This window comes from Antennarius striatus, chromosome 22 (assembly GCF_040054535.1).
Source record: "Antennarius striatus isolate MH-2024 chromosome 22, ASM4005453v1, whole genome shotgun sequence".
NCBI classification, from domain to species: domain Eukaryota; kingdom Metazoa; phylum Chordata; class Actinopteri; order Lophiiformes; family Antennariidae; genus Antennarius; species Antennarius striatus.
The window spans coordinates 16,559,870-16,572,500 of NC_090797.1; the positions used below are offsets into that span (position 1 = coordinate 16,559,870).

Below are 12,631 nucleotides of genomic sequence, written 5' to 3' on the forward strand. Positions count from 1 at the left end.
TCAGTTGGGGAAGAGACGGAATGACCAATGACAAATCTTTCTTGTCAACGATCCTTCCTGTCTCTCGTTTGTAAATTGTTCTAGATTCCATCTTAGTGATTTCATCCTATTCTACAATATGGAGCATACGCAGTAAGGCTAGTCGTTGGGTTCTGACCACCGGGGGCCTTTCTGTTTGCAGGTTTTGCAGAGTTTTTCTTTTCCGGATCATATTCTTCTGTTATGGCTTCTTTCAGACCGTTTCTATTTTCTCAGATCTTCTGGTCTCGGGTGTCTCAGGTGTCTCAGGTGTGTCTTCAGTGCTTGTTTCATTTATCAGTGGTAATTACACCTTCTCGCCAGCAGGTGGAGACATTTTATGCTCAGCGCCGTGTTGTCTCAGCAGTGAAGAAGAAAAGCCGTAAATCGTTTGTTGTCTTGCTTTCGCGTCAGGGGGCGGAGCCTCCGTGCCCACGTGAAGCTAACCGACTTCATAAACCGGAAACAAGAAGTTCCTTTCAGAATAAAAGCCGCACAGCAGCTCTACCGCTGCTCCTCGTGTCCCCCCCCCCCCCGCTGAACGGAAGTTGTGTTTCAGTCTGGTGCGTGTTCGACGCTCCGGCCCACAGTGGACGTGTTCCCCCCCAGTGGACGTGTTCCCCCCCAGTGGACGTGTCCCCCAGTGGATGTGTCCCCCCAGTGGATGTGTCCCCCCAGTGGATGTGTCCCCCCCAGCGCTGCGTTGGATATCCTAGAGAACCGTGACATTAACGCACCTTGATGTGGTAATCCAACCCGGGGGGGCTTTAGGAGTCACACATGGACCCCAACCGGATCATCCAGGCCCTCAAGGGGACCATCGACCCCCGCCTGAGGGTGGCGGCGGAGAACGAGCTCAACCAGGTGGGGGGGTCAGGAAGTGCTTTGTTTATTCCGGGTCGGAGGCGGTTCGGCCTCAGAACGTTACCTGTGTGTGTGTGTGTGTGTGTGTGTGTCTGTGTGTCTGTGTGTGTGTGTGTGTGAGGGGAGGGGTGTTCTGGGTCGGTGTGTCCGGCTGATGGTCCAGTTCGTTTGGTGGTTTTTCTACCAGGCGTGGTTCACACACACACACACACACACACACACACACACACACACACACACACACACACACACGACTCCCGGATCTGTTTGGGTTTCGTATAGGTCACGTGTTCTTGTTGGTTTCCTACACGTTGGTCATTCAGTACAGGAGTGTATACAGAGAAAGAGGTTAGGAGGTACAGGAGGTTAGAGGTTAGAGGTTAGGAGGTACAGGAGTGTATACAGAGAAAGAGGTTAGCTAAGAAGAAGTGGGACACTGAGAGGACTGAGGAGAGTAGACAGGAGTACAGGGAGATGCAGCGTAAGGTGAAGGTAGAGGTAGCAAAGGCCAAACAAGAAGCTTATGATGACTTGTATGCTAAGTTGGACAGTAAGGAGGGAGAGACTGATCTATACAGGTTGGCAAGACAGAGAGACAGAGATGGGAAGGACGTGCAGCAGGTTAGGGTGATTAAGGATAGGGATGGAAGTCTATTGACAGGTGCCAGTAGTGTGATGGGAAGATGGAAAGAGTACTTTGAAGAGTTGATGAACGTGGAAAATGAGAGAGAACAAAGACTAGAAGAGGTGACTGTTGTGGACCAGGAAGTAGCAAAGATTAGTCAGGATGAAGTGAGGAGGGCACTGAAGAGGATGAAGAGTGGAAAGGCAGTCGGTCCTGATGATATACCTGTAGAGGTATGGAAGTGTCTAGGAGAGGTGGCAGTAGAGTTTCTGACTGGGTTGTTCAACAGGATCTTAGATAGTGAGAAGATGCCTGAGGAATGGAGGAGAAGTGTGCTGGTGCCCATTTTTAAGAACAAGGGAGATGTGCAGAGTTGTGGCAACTACAGAGGAATAAAGCTGATGAGCCATACAATGAAGTTATGGGAGAGAGTAGTGGAAGCTAGACTAAGGGCAGAAGTGAACATTTGTGAGCAGCAGTATGGTTTCATGCCAAAACAGAGTACTACAGATGCAGTATTTGCTTTGAGGATGTTGATAGAGAAGTACAGAGAAGGCCAGAGGGAGCTGCATTGTGTTTTTGTAGATCTGGAGAAAGCTGATGACAGGGTGTCCAGAGAGGAACTGTGGTATTGTATGAGGAAGTCTGGAGTGGCAGAGAAGTATGTTAGAGCGGTGCAGGACATGTATGAGGACTGTAAGACAGTGGTGAGGTGTGTGTAGGTGTGACAGAGGAGTTCAAGGTGGAGGTGGGACTGCATCAGGGATCAGCTCTGAGCCCCTTCTTGTTGCTATGGTGATGGACAGGCTGACAGACCAGGTCACACAGGAATCTCCATGGACTATGATGTTTGCAGATGACATTGTGATCTGCAGTGAGAGCAGGGAACAGGTGGAGGAGAAGCTAGAGAGGTGGAGGTTTGTCCTGGAAAGGAGAGGAATGAAGGTTAGCCGCAGTAAGACAGAGTACATGTGTGTGAATGAGAGGGACCCAAGTGGAAGAGTGAGGTTAGAGGGAGAAGAGATCAAGAAGGTGGAGGATTTGAAGTACTTAGGCTCAACAGTCCAGAGCAATGGAGAGTGTGGAAAAGAGGTGAAGAAGCGTGTCCAGGCAGGATGGAACGGGTGGAGGAAAGTGTCAGGTGTGATGTGTGATAGAAGAGTTTCAGCTAAAATGAAAGGAAAGGTGTACAAAACTGTGGTGAGACCAGCGATGTTGTTTGGTCTAGAGACAGTGTCCCTGAGGAAAAGACAGGAGACAGAGCTGGAGGTAGCAGAGATGAAGATGCTGAGGTTCTCTCTGGGAGTGACCAGGATGGATAGGATCAGGAATGAGTACATCAGAGGGACAGAACATGTTAGAGGTTCTGGAGATAAAGTCAGAGAGGCCAGATTGAGATGGTTTGGACATGTCCAGAGGAGAGATAGTGAATATATTGGTAGAAGGATGCTGAGTTCTGAACTGCCAGGCAGGAGGCCTAGAGGAAGACCAAAGAGGAGGTTTATGGATGTAGTGAAAGAGGACATGAAGGTAGTTGGTGTGAGAGAAGAGGATGAGAAGACAGGGTTAGATGGAGGACACTGATTGGCTGTGGAGACCCTGAAGGGAAAAGCCAGAGGGAGAAGAAGAAGTAGCTGGATGTTGTCATTGTTCTGAAGTATAATTTTATATGATATAGCTTCTCTCTTATTTCTCTCTGTGTTTGAATACTACAGAATTTTTTCAGCATGTCCCCAACATGACATATATGATCTGAAATAATCCCTTTTTAATTTAATCTGTGTTACTAAATTGAATGTCATTATTCTGTGTAAATGTTACAAAGAACTGTTCCCAACAAAAATTTAAAGGATTTCTACACAAACAAAATGAGAACTGAAGGAATCATAGCCACAATGTTAATGCCCCATCACCCAGACCTGTGGTACCTGGAAGAAAAAAATCTCAACACAAATAAATGTTGTGACTCTGCATAAAATGATCAAATAATGTTCTGGTGAACTCGATAGACTGGGTAATTGTGTGTGTGTGTGTGTGTGTGTGTGTGTGTGTGTGTGTGTGTGTGTGTGTGTGTGTGATGTATAGATGTGTCTCACTGACTCTTTGTTCTTCAGTCCTACAAGATCATCAACTTCGCCCCGACGCTGCTTCAGATCATCGTTTCGGAGCAGGTGGAGTTTCCTGTTCGCCAGGCAGGTAACGTTTCAGAACAGCTGTTTTTGTCCACATTAAATGAGGATGAACCTGCACACACACTCACACACTCACAAAGACACACACACACACACACACACACACACTCACAAAGACACACACACACACACACACACACACACACACACACACACACACACACACACACACTCACACACTCACAAAGACACACACACACACACACACACACACACACACACACACACACACACACACACACACACACACACACTCACACACTCACAAAGACACACACACACACACACACACACACACACACACACACACACACACACACCCACACACACCAGTTGATTCATCCATTGATCTTCTACCGCGGGTTGCCACCAATCGATGTTGGAGTCTCCAAACGTGAAAAGCCTTCAGTGAAGTTTTGTGGAGCACCAAAGAGGAGCTGCTTAGACTCTGAGGCCGATCCAGGATTTGTGACTCCTGGTGACCCGGAAGCAAACTTAAGACGAGTGTTCCAGTGTGTTTTGGGAGTTATGTGGGTCACAAGGTGGAGAGGTCATCAGCTCATTGGTTGGTTGGTGGTTTGATCCCGCCCCCTGCAGTGACATGTTCCTGATGACCATTATACACAGTTCTGACCTTACCAGCTGATTTCCGGTGTCTTACTGTATAACCAATCTATTATCATGTATGTTATTTTCATGTAGTTGCGTGTCGACGTTTTTCCGTTCATGTATGTTCAGAAGTCTTTTCTGTGGCTGCTGTTTCCTTCTTTGTGCTATTTTATGGACGGTTGTCTGTTTGCTGTGTAAAAACTTGACTTTGAATGTTTATTGTCGTCTAAGTCATGAATGTGTCTCCTATGAGCGGTTATGACAGGTGGTTGGTTTTGCCTGATCTCAAACTACTTCCTGATTGGTTCATTTTTAACGACGATGGCGTTCTGTCTCAGAGCTTTCTGGTATATTAAAGCAGCGGAAGCTCGAATGTCCTGCTGACAGGTGAGGTTTGACCACACTGATGGTCTGCCCTACCTTCACACCTGGACTCACCTGTGAGCCAGCAGCAGGTCTCTGGTAAAGAACGCCCACAGGTCTTGTTGGAGGAGCTTGAGGATGTTTCAGCTGTCACCTATGAGGCTTCACCACCTTGTGTGTGTGTGTGTGTGTGTGTGTGTGTGTGTGTGTGTGTGTGTGTGGGTTTTCTTGACTGTGTGCGTGCACAGCGGCGATCTACCTGAAGAACATGGTCAGTCAGTACTGGCAGGACAGGGAGCCGTCGCCCAGAGAGGTGGTGTTCCCCTTCAACATCCACGAGAACGACCGGCAGCAGATCAGAGACCACATAGTGGAGGGCATCATACGCTGTCCAGAGTCCATACGGTACACACACACACACACACACACACACACACACACACACACCAGACTAATCAAACACAGTTCTGAGGTTCAGGAACAGTCTCCATCTGTTCCCCTGAAGGTGTGATTGGTGTTCTGGTGGTGAACCTTTCTACACCAGCAGGAGGACTGAAGTTCTGCTTTTTGCCATTCAGGGATTTTCAGTTCTTTCTCTTTATCATTTTATTTAACAAACCTGAATTCTAGCGGTTGGTTTTGATGTCGGAGAAAATCCCATTTAATGTTCAGTTTTTTTCAACACAACAAATAAACAAAACGACACACTAAGTACTGAAATAGACTTTTTACAGTGAATGAACGTTTGTACATCCGATGTGTTTGGTTTCCATTGTAACAGGTAAAGTGAATTGACTGATTGTGTGGGCGTTGGCCTCAGCTCTGCTGAATGAAGGTGTTCTAACGGGCCCTCTGCTCCGCCCACAGCGCCCAGCTGACCATGTGTCTGCGCGCCGTCATCAAGCACGACTTCCCTGGCCGCTGGACGGCCGTGGTGGATAAGATCGGTCTGTACCTGCAGTCACAGAGCAGCGGCAGCTGGTACGGCAGCCTACTGGCCCTCTACCAGCTGGTCAAGACCTACGAGTGAGTGACACGTCCCCCACCCTGTTCACACACGACTCATTCACACAGTCAGGGGGGTGTTACTGGACCTGACCTCACAGGTGACCCCCTGCTGTGAGTCGGTGTCTGAGGTAATAATAGCATTCTGATCATTTTGTGTTTGAAGGGTGAAGTATACGTAATACGCCTTTAAAAAATAATCTCCTCACTTATTACTGTGTGTACACGTATATGATAGTCTACCCATGGTGTGTGCGTGTGTTTGTGCGTGTGTGTGTGTGCCTCAGGTACAGGAAGGCAGATGAGAGGGAGCCCCTGCTGGCGGCGATGCAGATCTTCCTCCCCAGGATCCAGCAGCTCATCAGCCAGCTGCTGGCCGACTCCACCATCTTCTCTGTCCTCATCCAGAAACAGATCCTCAAGATCTTCCATGCTCTCGTGCAGGTGTGTTAGTGAATGTGTGTGCACACGCACAAGTGTGTACAGGACACTGAACTGCAGTATTTGGACTAGTGCAATCAGAGGGATTCACGCAGAATACAGCACCAATGAGAGTAGTACTTGTAAACCATGCCCAACAACAAGTTTTGACTTTTAAGTAAAAAAAAAAAAAAATTTTCCCCAAAGTAAAGAAGAACCCTGAGTCAGCTTCAAATGTACATTGAATGTGTGAATGAGCCAATGTAATGATGCTGAGGACAGTCTGAATGTCTTATTGTTGTAAAGCTATGAAGTACATTTTTTTTGGGTTGTTAGAACAGAAACACTTGGAGGACAGTCGTTTGTCAGATTGACAAATATCAGCTGGTTTCAGTCATCATCATTATAACATTATAACATCATCATAACATCATTATAACATCATTATAGCATCATGATAACATCATAACATCATAACATCATGATAACGTCATTATGACATTGTAATATCATGATAACATCATGATAACATCATTATAACATCGTTATAATATCATTATTACATCACGATAACATGATAACATCATTATAACATTAAAATATCATTGTAACATCATGATAACATCATAACATCATGATAACATTAGAACATCATGATATCATGATAACATCATGATAACATCATGATAACATGATAACATCATGATAACATGATAACATCATGATAACATCATGATAACATCATGATAACTTCATTATAACATCATTATAATATCATTATTACATCACGATAACATCATGATAACATCATTATAACACCATTATAACATTATAATATCATTATAACATCATTATAACATCATTATAACATTATAATATCATTATAACATCATGATAACATCATTATAACATTAAAATATTATAACATCATGATAACATCATGATAACATCATTATAACATCATTATAACATTATAATATCATTATAATATCATGATAACATCATTATAACATCATGATAACTTCATTATAACCTCATAATAACACCATGATAACATCATTATAAAATCATTCTAACATTATAATATCATTATGACATCATTATAACTTCTAGAACCTGCAGATCCCATCAAGGAAGCTCCGATGAAGTGTTTAGACCACCAATCCGCTGATGGTGCTGAGTTTCTTTTACAAAGATGAACTTTGTGGATCCCACAATGAGGAGTATTTACTGGTCCAACAGTTCAGAGTAGAGCAGCAAGACACAGGAAAACATGTCAGTAGAGATTTATAAAGAGAATGAAAATATAAAAGAAAGAATATCCTGATCCTGTCTGAAGGAGGTTTTCTTTTTTAAAAGGTAAAATTGTTGATGTGTATAGATGTGACCTCATCCTGGTGTCAGAAGGTTCTTCTGTGTCACGTGTGTGTCACATGACAATGACACGACTGTGTGTCACATGACATGCCTGTGTGTCACGTGACAACGACGTCACTATGTCACGTGACAATGACGTCACTGTGTCACATGATGGTGACATCACTGTGTGTCACATGACGATGACATCACTGACCTCACTGCTGGTTACAGTACTCGCTGCCCCTCCAACTGATCAACAACTCAGTGATGACGCAGTGGATGGAGATCCTCAGAGCGGTCATGGACCGAGACGTCCCGGTGGTGAGACACACACACACACACACACACACACACACACACACACACACACACACACACACACGTGAAGGAGAGCAGTCTGTGTCGGGGACCAGGAATGGAACACAGAACATGCCGGAGCATTCTGGTTTTGTTTCTACACACACGTTAGATGTTAATGTTTCTTCTGGGGTCACCAGACACTCAGTTGTGATCTGTGTTCACTCTGATCCTCGTGATCTAACGATAGAAAATAGTCTTTTCACTCTGATTATTGTGTTCATAGTAGGATTCATATGTGAAAGTTGAAGTCAGAGCTCATGTTTTACATGTGTGGAGAACGTGATGTAAATGTGAGGTGTTTCCGTGGTTACGCACACGTCAGGAGACGCTGGAGGTGGATGAAGATGACCGTCCTGAGCTGGCCTGGTGGAAGTGTAAGAAGTGGGCGCTGAGCATCATCACCAGGATGTTTGAGAGGTGAGTCCAGAGCGCTCAGGTGATGGGCGTGTCAGCAGGTGTGTCAGCAGGTGTGTGTCAGCTGGTGTGTCAGCCGGTGTGTAAACAGGTGTGTGAACAGGTGTGTCCTGGTCCCTCCACAGGTACGGTAGCCCCGGTAACGTGACCAAGGAGTACCAGGAGTTTGCAGCCTTCTTCCTGAAGACGTACGCGGTGGGCATCCAGCAGGTGGGTCTCTGACATGTAGGCGTGATAGTTGGCGTGATCCTGAGCTGTCCAGCGTGTTCTGTTGTGGTTTAACCCCTCGTGGTCTGTCCAGGTCCTGCTGAAGGTGGTGGACCAGCACCGGCAGAAGCAGTACGTGACTCCTCGTGTCCTGCAGCAGTGCCTCAACTACCTGAACCAGGGCGTGTCACACTCGCTCACCTGGAAGCAGATGAAACTCCACATGCAGGTGGGTCACGCCTTTAATCTACCTATACAAGTCTGACCCCCCAAGGGAGACCACTGGTCATCTAACCTGCTGGTGTGTCTGGATCCTGTGTGACAGACCATCTGCCAGGAGGTCGTCTTCCCCCTCATGTGCTACAAGGAGGAGGACGAGAAGCTCTGGCAGGAGGACCCCTACGAGTACATCCGCATGAAGTTCAGTGAGTACCCCCCAGGTGTGGAGACCCCTACGAGTACATCCGCATGAAGTTCAGTGAGTACCCCCCCAGGTGTGAAGTTCAGTGAGTACCCCCCTAGGTGTGAAGTTCAGTGAGTACCCCCCCAGGTGTGAAGTTCAGTCAGTACCCCCCCAGGTGTGAAGTTCAGTCAGTACCCCCCCAGGTGTGAAGTGGGCCCGCTGCTCTCCAGCAGCGTCCCAAACAGCAGCCGTGTGTAGATGCGTTAGTCATGAGGTGTGAACGGTCCTCCTGTGTTTCCAGATCTCTATGACGACCACGCCCTGCCGGCGGCGGCGGCCCAGAGCCTCCTGTGTAGAGCTGCTCGCACCAGGAAGGAGGTGAGGACGGGGTCAGAGCCCCCCAGATCCACATGTAGGCTCATGTAACCTGAACACACACACACACACACACACACACTCACACACACACACACACACACACACACACACACACACACACACACACACACACACACACACACACACACACACACACACACACACACACACACACACACACACTGACCTGAGTACTGCTCTGAGTCTGCTGGATGTTTTTATAGAACTGTATTCTAAACTAATCCCAGACAACAGGTTTGTGCTGGTCAGATGTTCACTGATGTTACATCTGGATAGGATGTGAGCTGGAGGAGAAGGAGAAATTCTGGTTGGACTTTGATGAAGTGATGCAGAGCAGACCTAGAAGTGAGAGAGTTGTCATTGGAGCAGACTTCAATGGACATGTTGGTGCAGGAAACAGAGGTGATGAGGAGGTGATGGGCAGGTTTGGTATCCAGGAGAGGAACGCAGAAGGACAGATGGTAGTTGACTTTGCAAAAAGGATGGAAATGGCTGTAGTGAATACTTTCTTCCAGAAGAGGCAGGAACATAGAGTGACCTATAAGAGTGGAGGTAGGAGCACACAGGTAGACTACATCTGGTGTAGACGGTGTAACCTGAAGGAGATCAGTGACTGTAAAGTAGTGGTAGGTGAGAGTGTAGCCAAACAGCATAGGATGGTGGTGTGTAGGATGACTCTGGTGGTGAGGAAGATGAAGAGGACAAAGGCAGAGCAGAAGATGAAATGGTGGAAGCTGAAAAAGGAAGAGTGTTGCATGACTTTTAGGAAGGAGTTAAGACAGGCTCTGGGTGGTCAGGAGGTGCTTCCAGATGACTGGACAACTACAGCTAATGTGATCAGGGAGACAGGTAGGAGAGTAGTTGGTGTGTCATCTGGAAGGAAAGTAGATAAGGAGACTTGGTGGTGGAATGAGGAGGTACAGGAGTGTATACAGAGAAAGAGGTTAGCCAAGAGGAAGTGGGACACTGAGAGGACTGAGGAGAGTAGACAGGAGTACAGGGAGATGCAGCGTAAGGTGAAGGTAGAGGTAGCAAAGGCCAAACAAGAAGCTTATGATGACTTGTATGCTAGGTTGGACAGTAAGGAGGGAGAGACTGATCTATACCGGTTGGCAAGACAGAGAGACAGAGATGGGAAGGACGTGTAGCAGGTTAGGGTGATTAAGGATAGGGATGGAAGTCTATTGACAGGTGCCAGTAGTGTGATGGGAAGATGGAAAGAGTACTTTGAAGAGTTGATGAACGTGGAAAATGAGAGGGAACAAAGACTAGAAGAGGTGACTGTTGTGGACCAGGAAGTAGCAAAGATTAGTCAGGATGAAGTGAGGAGGGCACTGAAGAGGATGAAGAGTGGAAAGGCAGTCGGTCCTGATGATATACCTGTAGAGGTTTGGAAGTGTCTAGGAGAGGTGGCAGTAGAGTTTCTGACTGGGTTGTTCAACAGGATCTTAGATAGTGAGAAGATGCCTGAGGAATGGAGGAGAAGTGTGCTGGTGCCCATTTTTAAGAACAAGGGAGATGTGCAGAGTTGTGGCAACTACAGAGGAATAAAGCTGATGAGCCATACAATGAAGTTATGGGAGAGAGTAGTGGAAGCTAGACTAAGGGCAGAAGTGAACATTTGTGAGCAGCAGTATGGTTTCATGCCAAAACAGAGTACTACAGATGCAGTATTTGCTTTGAGGATGTTGATAGAGAAGTCCAGAGAAGGCCAGAGGGAGCTGCATTGTGTTTTTGTAGATCTGGAGAAAGCTGATGACAGGGTGTCCAGAGAGGAACTGTGGTATTGTATGAGGAAGTCTGGAGTGGCAGAGAAGTATGTTAGAGCGGTGCAGGACATGTATGAGGACTGTAAGACAGTGGTGAGGTGTGTGTAGGTGTGACAGAGGAGTTCAAGGTGGAGGTGGGACTGCATCAGGGATCAGCTCTGAGCCCCTTCTTGTTGCTATGGTGATGGACAGGCTGACAGACCAGGTTAGACAGGAATCTCCAGGGACTATGATGTTTGCAGATGACATTGATGACATGACACAGAGTACATGTGTGTGAATGAGAGGGACCCAAGTGGAAGAGTGAGGTTACAGGGAGAAGAGATCAAGAAGGTGGAGGATTTGAAGTACTTAGGGTCAACAGTCCAGAGCAATGGAGAGTGTGGAAAAGAGGTGAAGAAGCGTGTCCAGGCAGGATGGAACGGGTGGAGGAAAGTGTCAGGTGTGATGTGTGATAGAAGAGTTTCAGCTAAAATGAAAGGAAAGGTGTACAAAACTGTGGTGAGACCAGCGATGTTGTTTGGTCTAGAGACAGTGTCCCTGAGGAAAAGACAGGAGACAGAGCTGGAGGTAGCAGAGATGAAGATGCTGAGGTTCTCTCTGGGAGTGACCAGGATGGATAGGATCAGGAATGAGTACATCAGAGGGACAGCACATGTTAGAGGTTCTGGAGATAAAGTCAGAGAGGCCAGACTGAGATGGTTTGGACATGTCCAGAGGAGAGATAGTGAATATATTGGTAGAAGGATGCTGAGTTCTGAACTGCCAGGCAGGAGGCCTAGAGGAAGACCAAAGAGGAGGTTTATGGATGTAGTGAAAGAGGACATGAAGGTAGTTGGTGTGAGAGAAGAGGATGCAAAGGACAGGGTTAGATGGAGGACATTGATTGGCCGTGGAGACCCCTGAAGGGGGTCCCAAAGGACAAGAAGAATAAGATGTTCACTGATGTTGGATCGGGATAGGGTTAGGGGTCAGGGTGTGAAAGCTGCTCAGCCAGAGTGTCTGGTGTCATCGGGTGAGGGGTAGGGGTAGGGTTAGGGGTAGGGTTAGGGTGAGGGGTAGGGTTAGGGTGAGGGGTAGGGTTAGGGTGAGGGGTAGGGTTAGGGGTAGAGTTAGGGGTAGGGGTAGGGTGAGGGGTAGGGTGAGGGGTAGGGTTAGGGTGAGGGGTAGGGGTAGGGTTAGGGGTAGGGTTAGGGTGAGGGGTAGGGGTAGGGTTAGGGGTAGGGTTAGGGTGAGGGTTAGGGTGAGGGGTAGGGTTAGAGTGAGGGGTAGGGTTAGGGGTAGGGCTAGGGGTAGCGTTAGGGGTAGGGTTAGGGGTAGGGGTTGGGTTAGGGTGAGGGGTAGGGGTAGGGTTAGGGTCAACGATTAGCATCCTCACACAGTGTATCTGAAGTACGTCATCACTGTTAGCACAGCGTTAGCAGGAGGCTAGCAGAGACGTGATGTCACTGTTAGCACAGCATTAGCAGGAGGCTAACAGACGTGATGTCACTGTTAGCACAGCATTAGCAGGAGGCTAACAGAGACGTAATTTCACTGTTAGCACAGCGTTAGCAGGAGGCTAACAGATGTGATGTGAGCATTAACAGGACGCTAACAGAGACGTGATGTCACTGTTAGCACA

At 47.2% G+C, this 12,631-nt stretch overlaps 1 protein-coding gene across 5 annotated transcripts in view; it reads left to right on the forward strand.

Moving 5' to 3' along the window:
• Positions 1 to 636: 636 nt before the first annotated feature.
• ipo8 (importin 8) overlaps positions 637 to 12,631 on the forward strand; it is a 40,973-nt gene continuing 28,978 nt past the window's right edge. For 3 of the 5 annotated variants that reach the window (XM_068307149.1, XM_068307154.1, XM_068307150.1), the window contains exons 1-11: positions 637 to 882; positions 3,622 to 3,703; positions 4,920 to 5,076; positions 5,539 to 5,697; positions 5,964 to 6,120; positions 7,687 to 7,776; positions 8,138 to 8,232; positions 8,355 to 8,439; positions 8,531 to 8,665; positions 8,762 to 8,876; positions 9,141 to 9,217. In XM_068307149.1, coding sequence (XP_068163250.1) covers positions 799 to 882; positions 3,622 to 3,703; positions 4,920 to 5,076; positions 5,539 to 5,697; positions 5,964 to 6,120; positions 7,687 to 7,776; positions 8,138 to 8,232; positions 8,355 to 8,439; positions 8,531 to 8,665; positions 8,762 to 8,876; positions 9,141 to 9,217 — 1,236 coding nt within the window. In that variant the 5' untranslated portion in view covers positions 637 to 798. The remainder of the gene's footprint in view (positions 883 to 3,621; positions 3,704 to 4,919; positions 5,077 to 5,538; positions 5,698 to 5,963; positions 6,121 to 7,686; positions 7,777 to 8,137; positions 8,233 to 8,354; positions 8,440 to 8,530; positions 8,666 to 8,761; positions 8,877 to 9,140; positions 9,218 to 12,631) is intronic. The other 2 variants (XM_068307151.1, XM_068307152.1) reach the window with 1 other exon arrangement.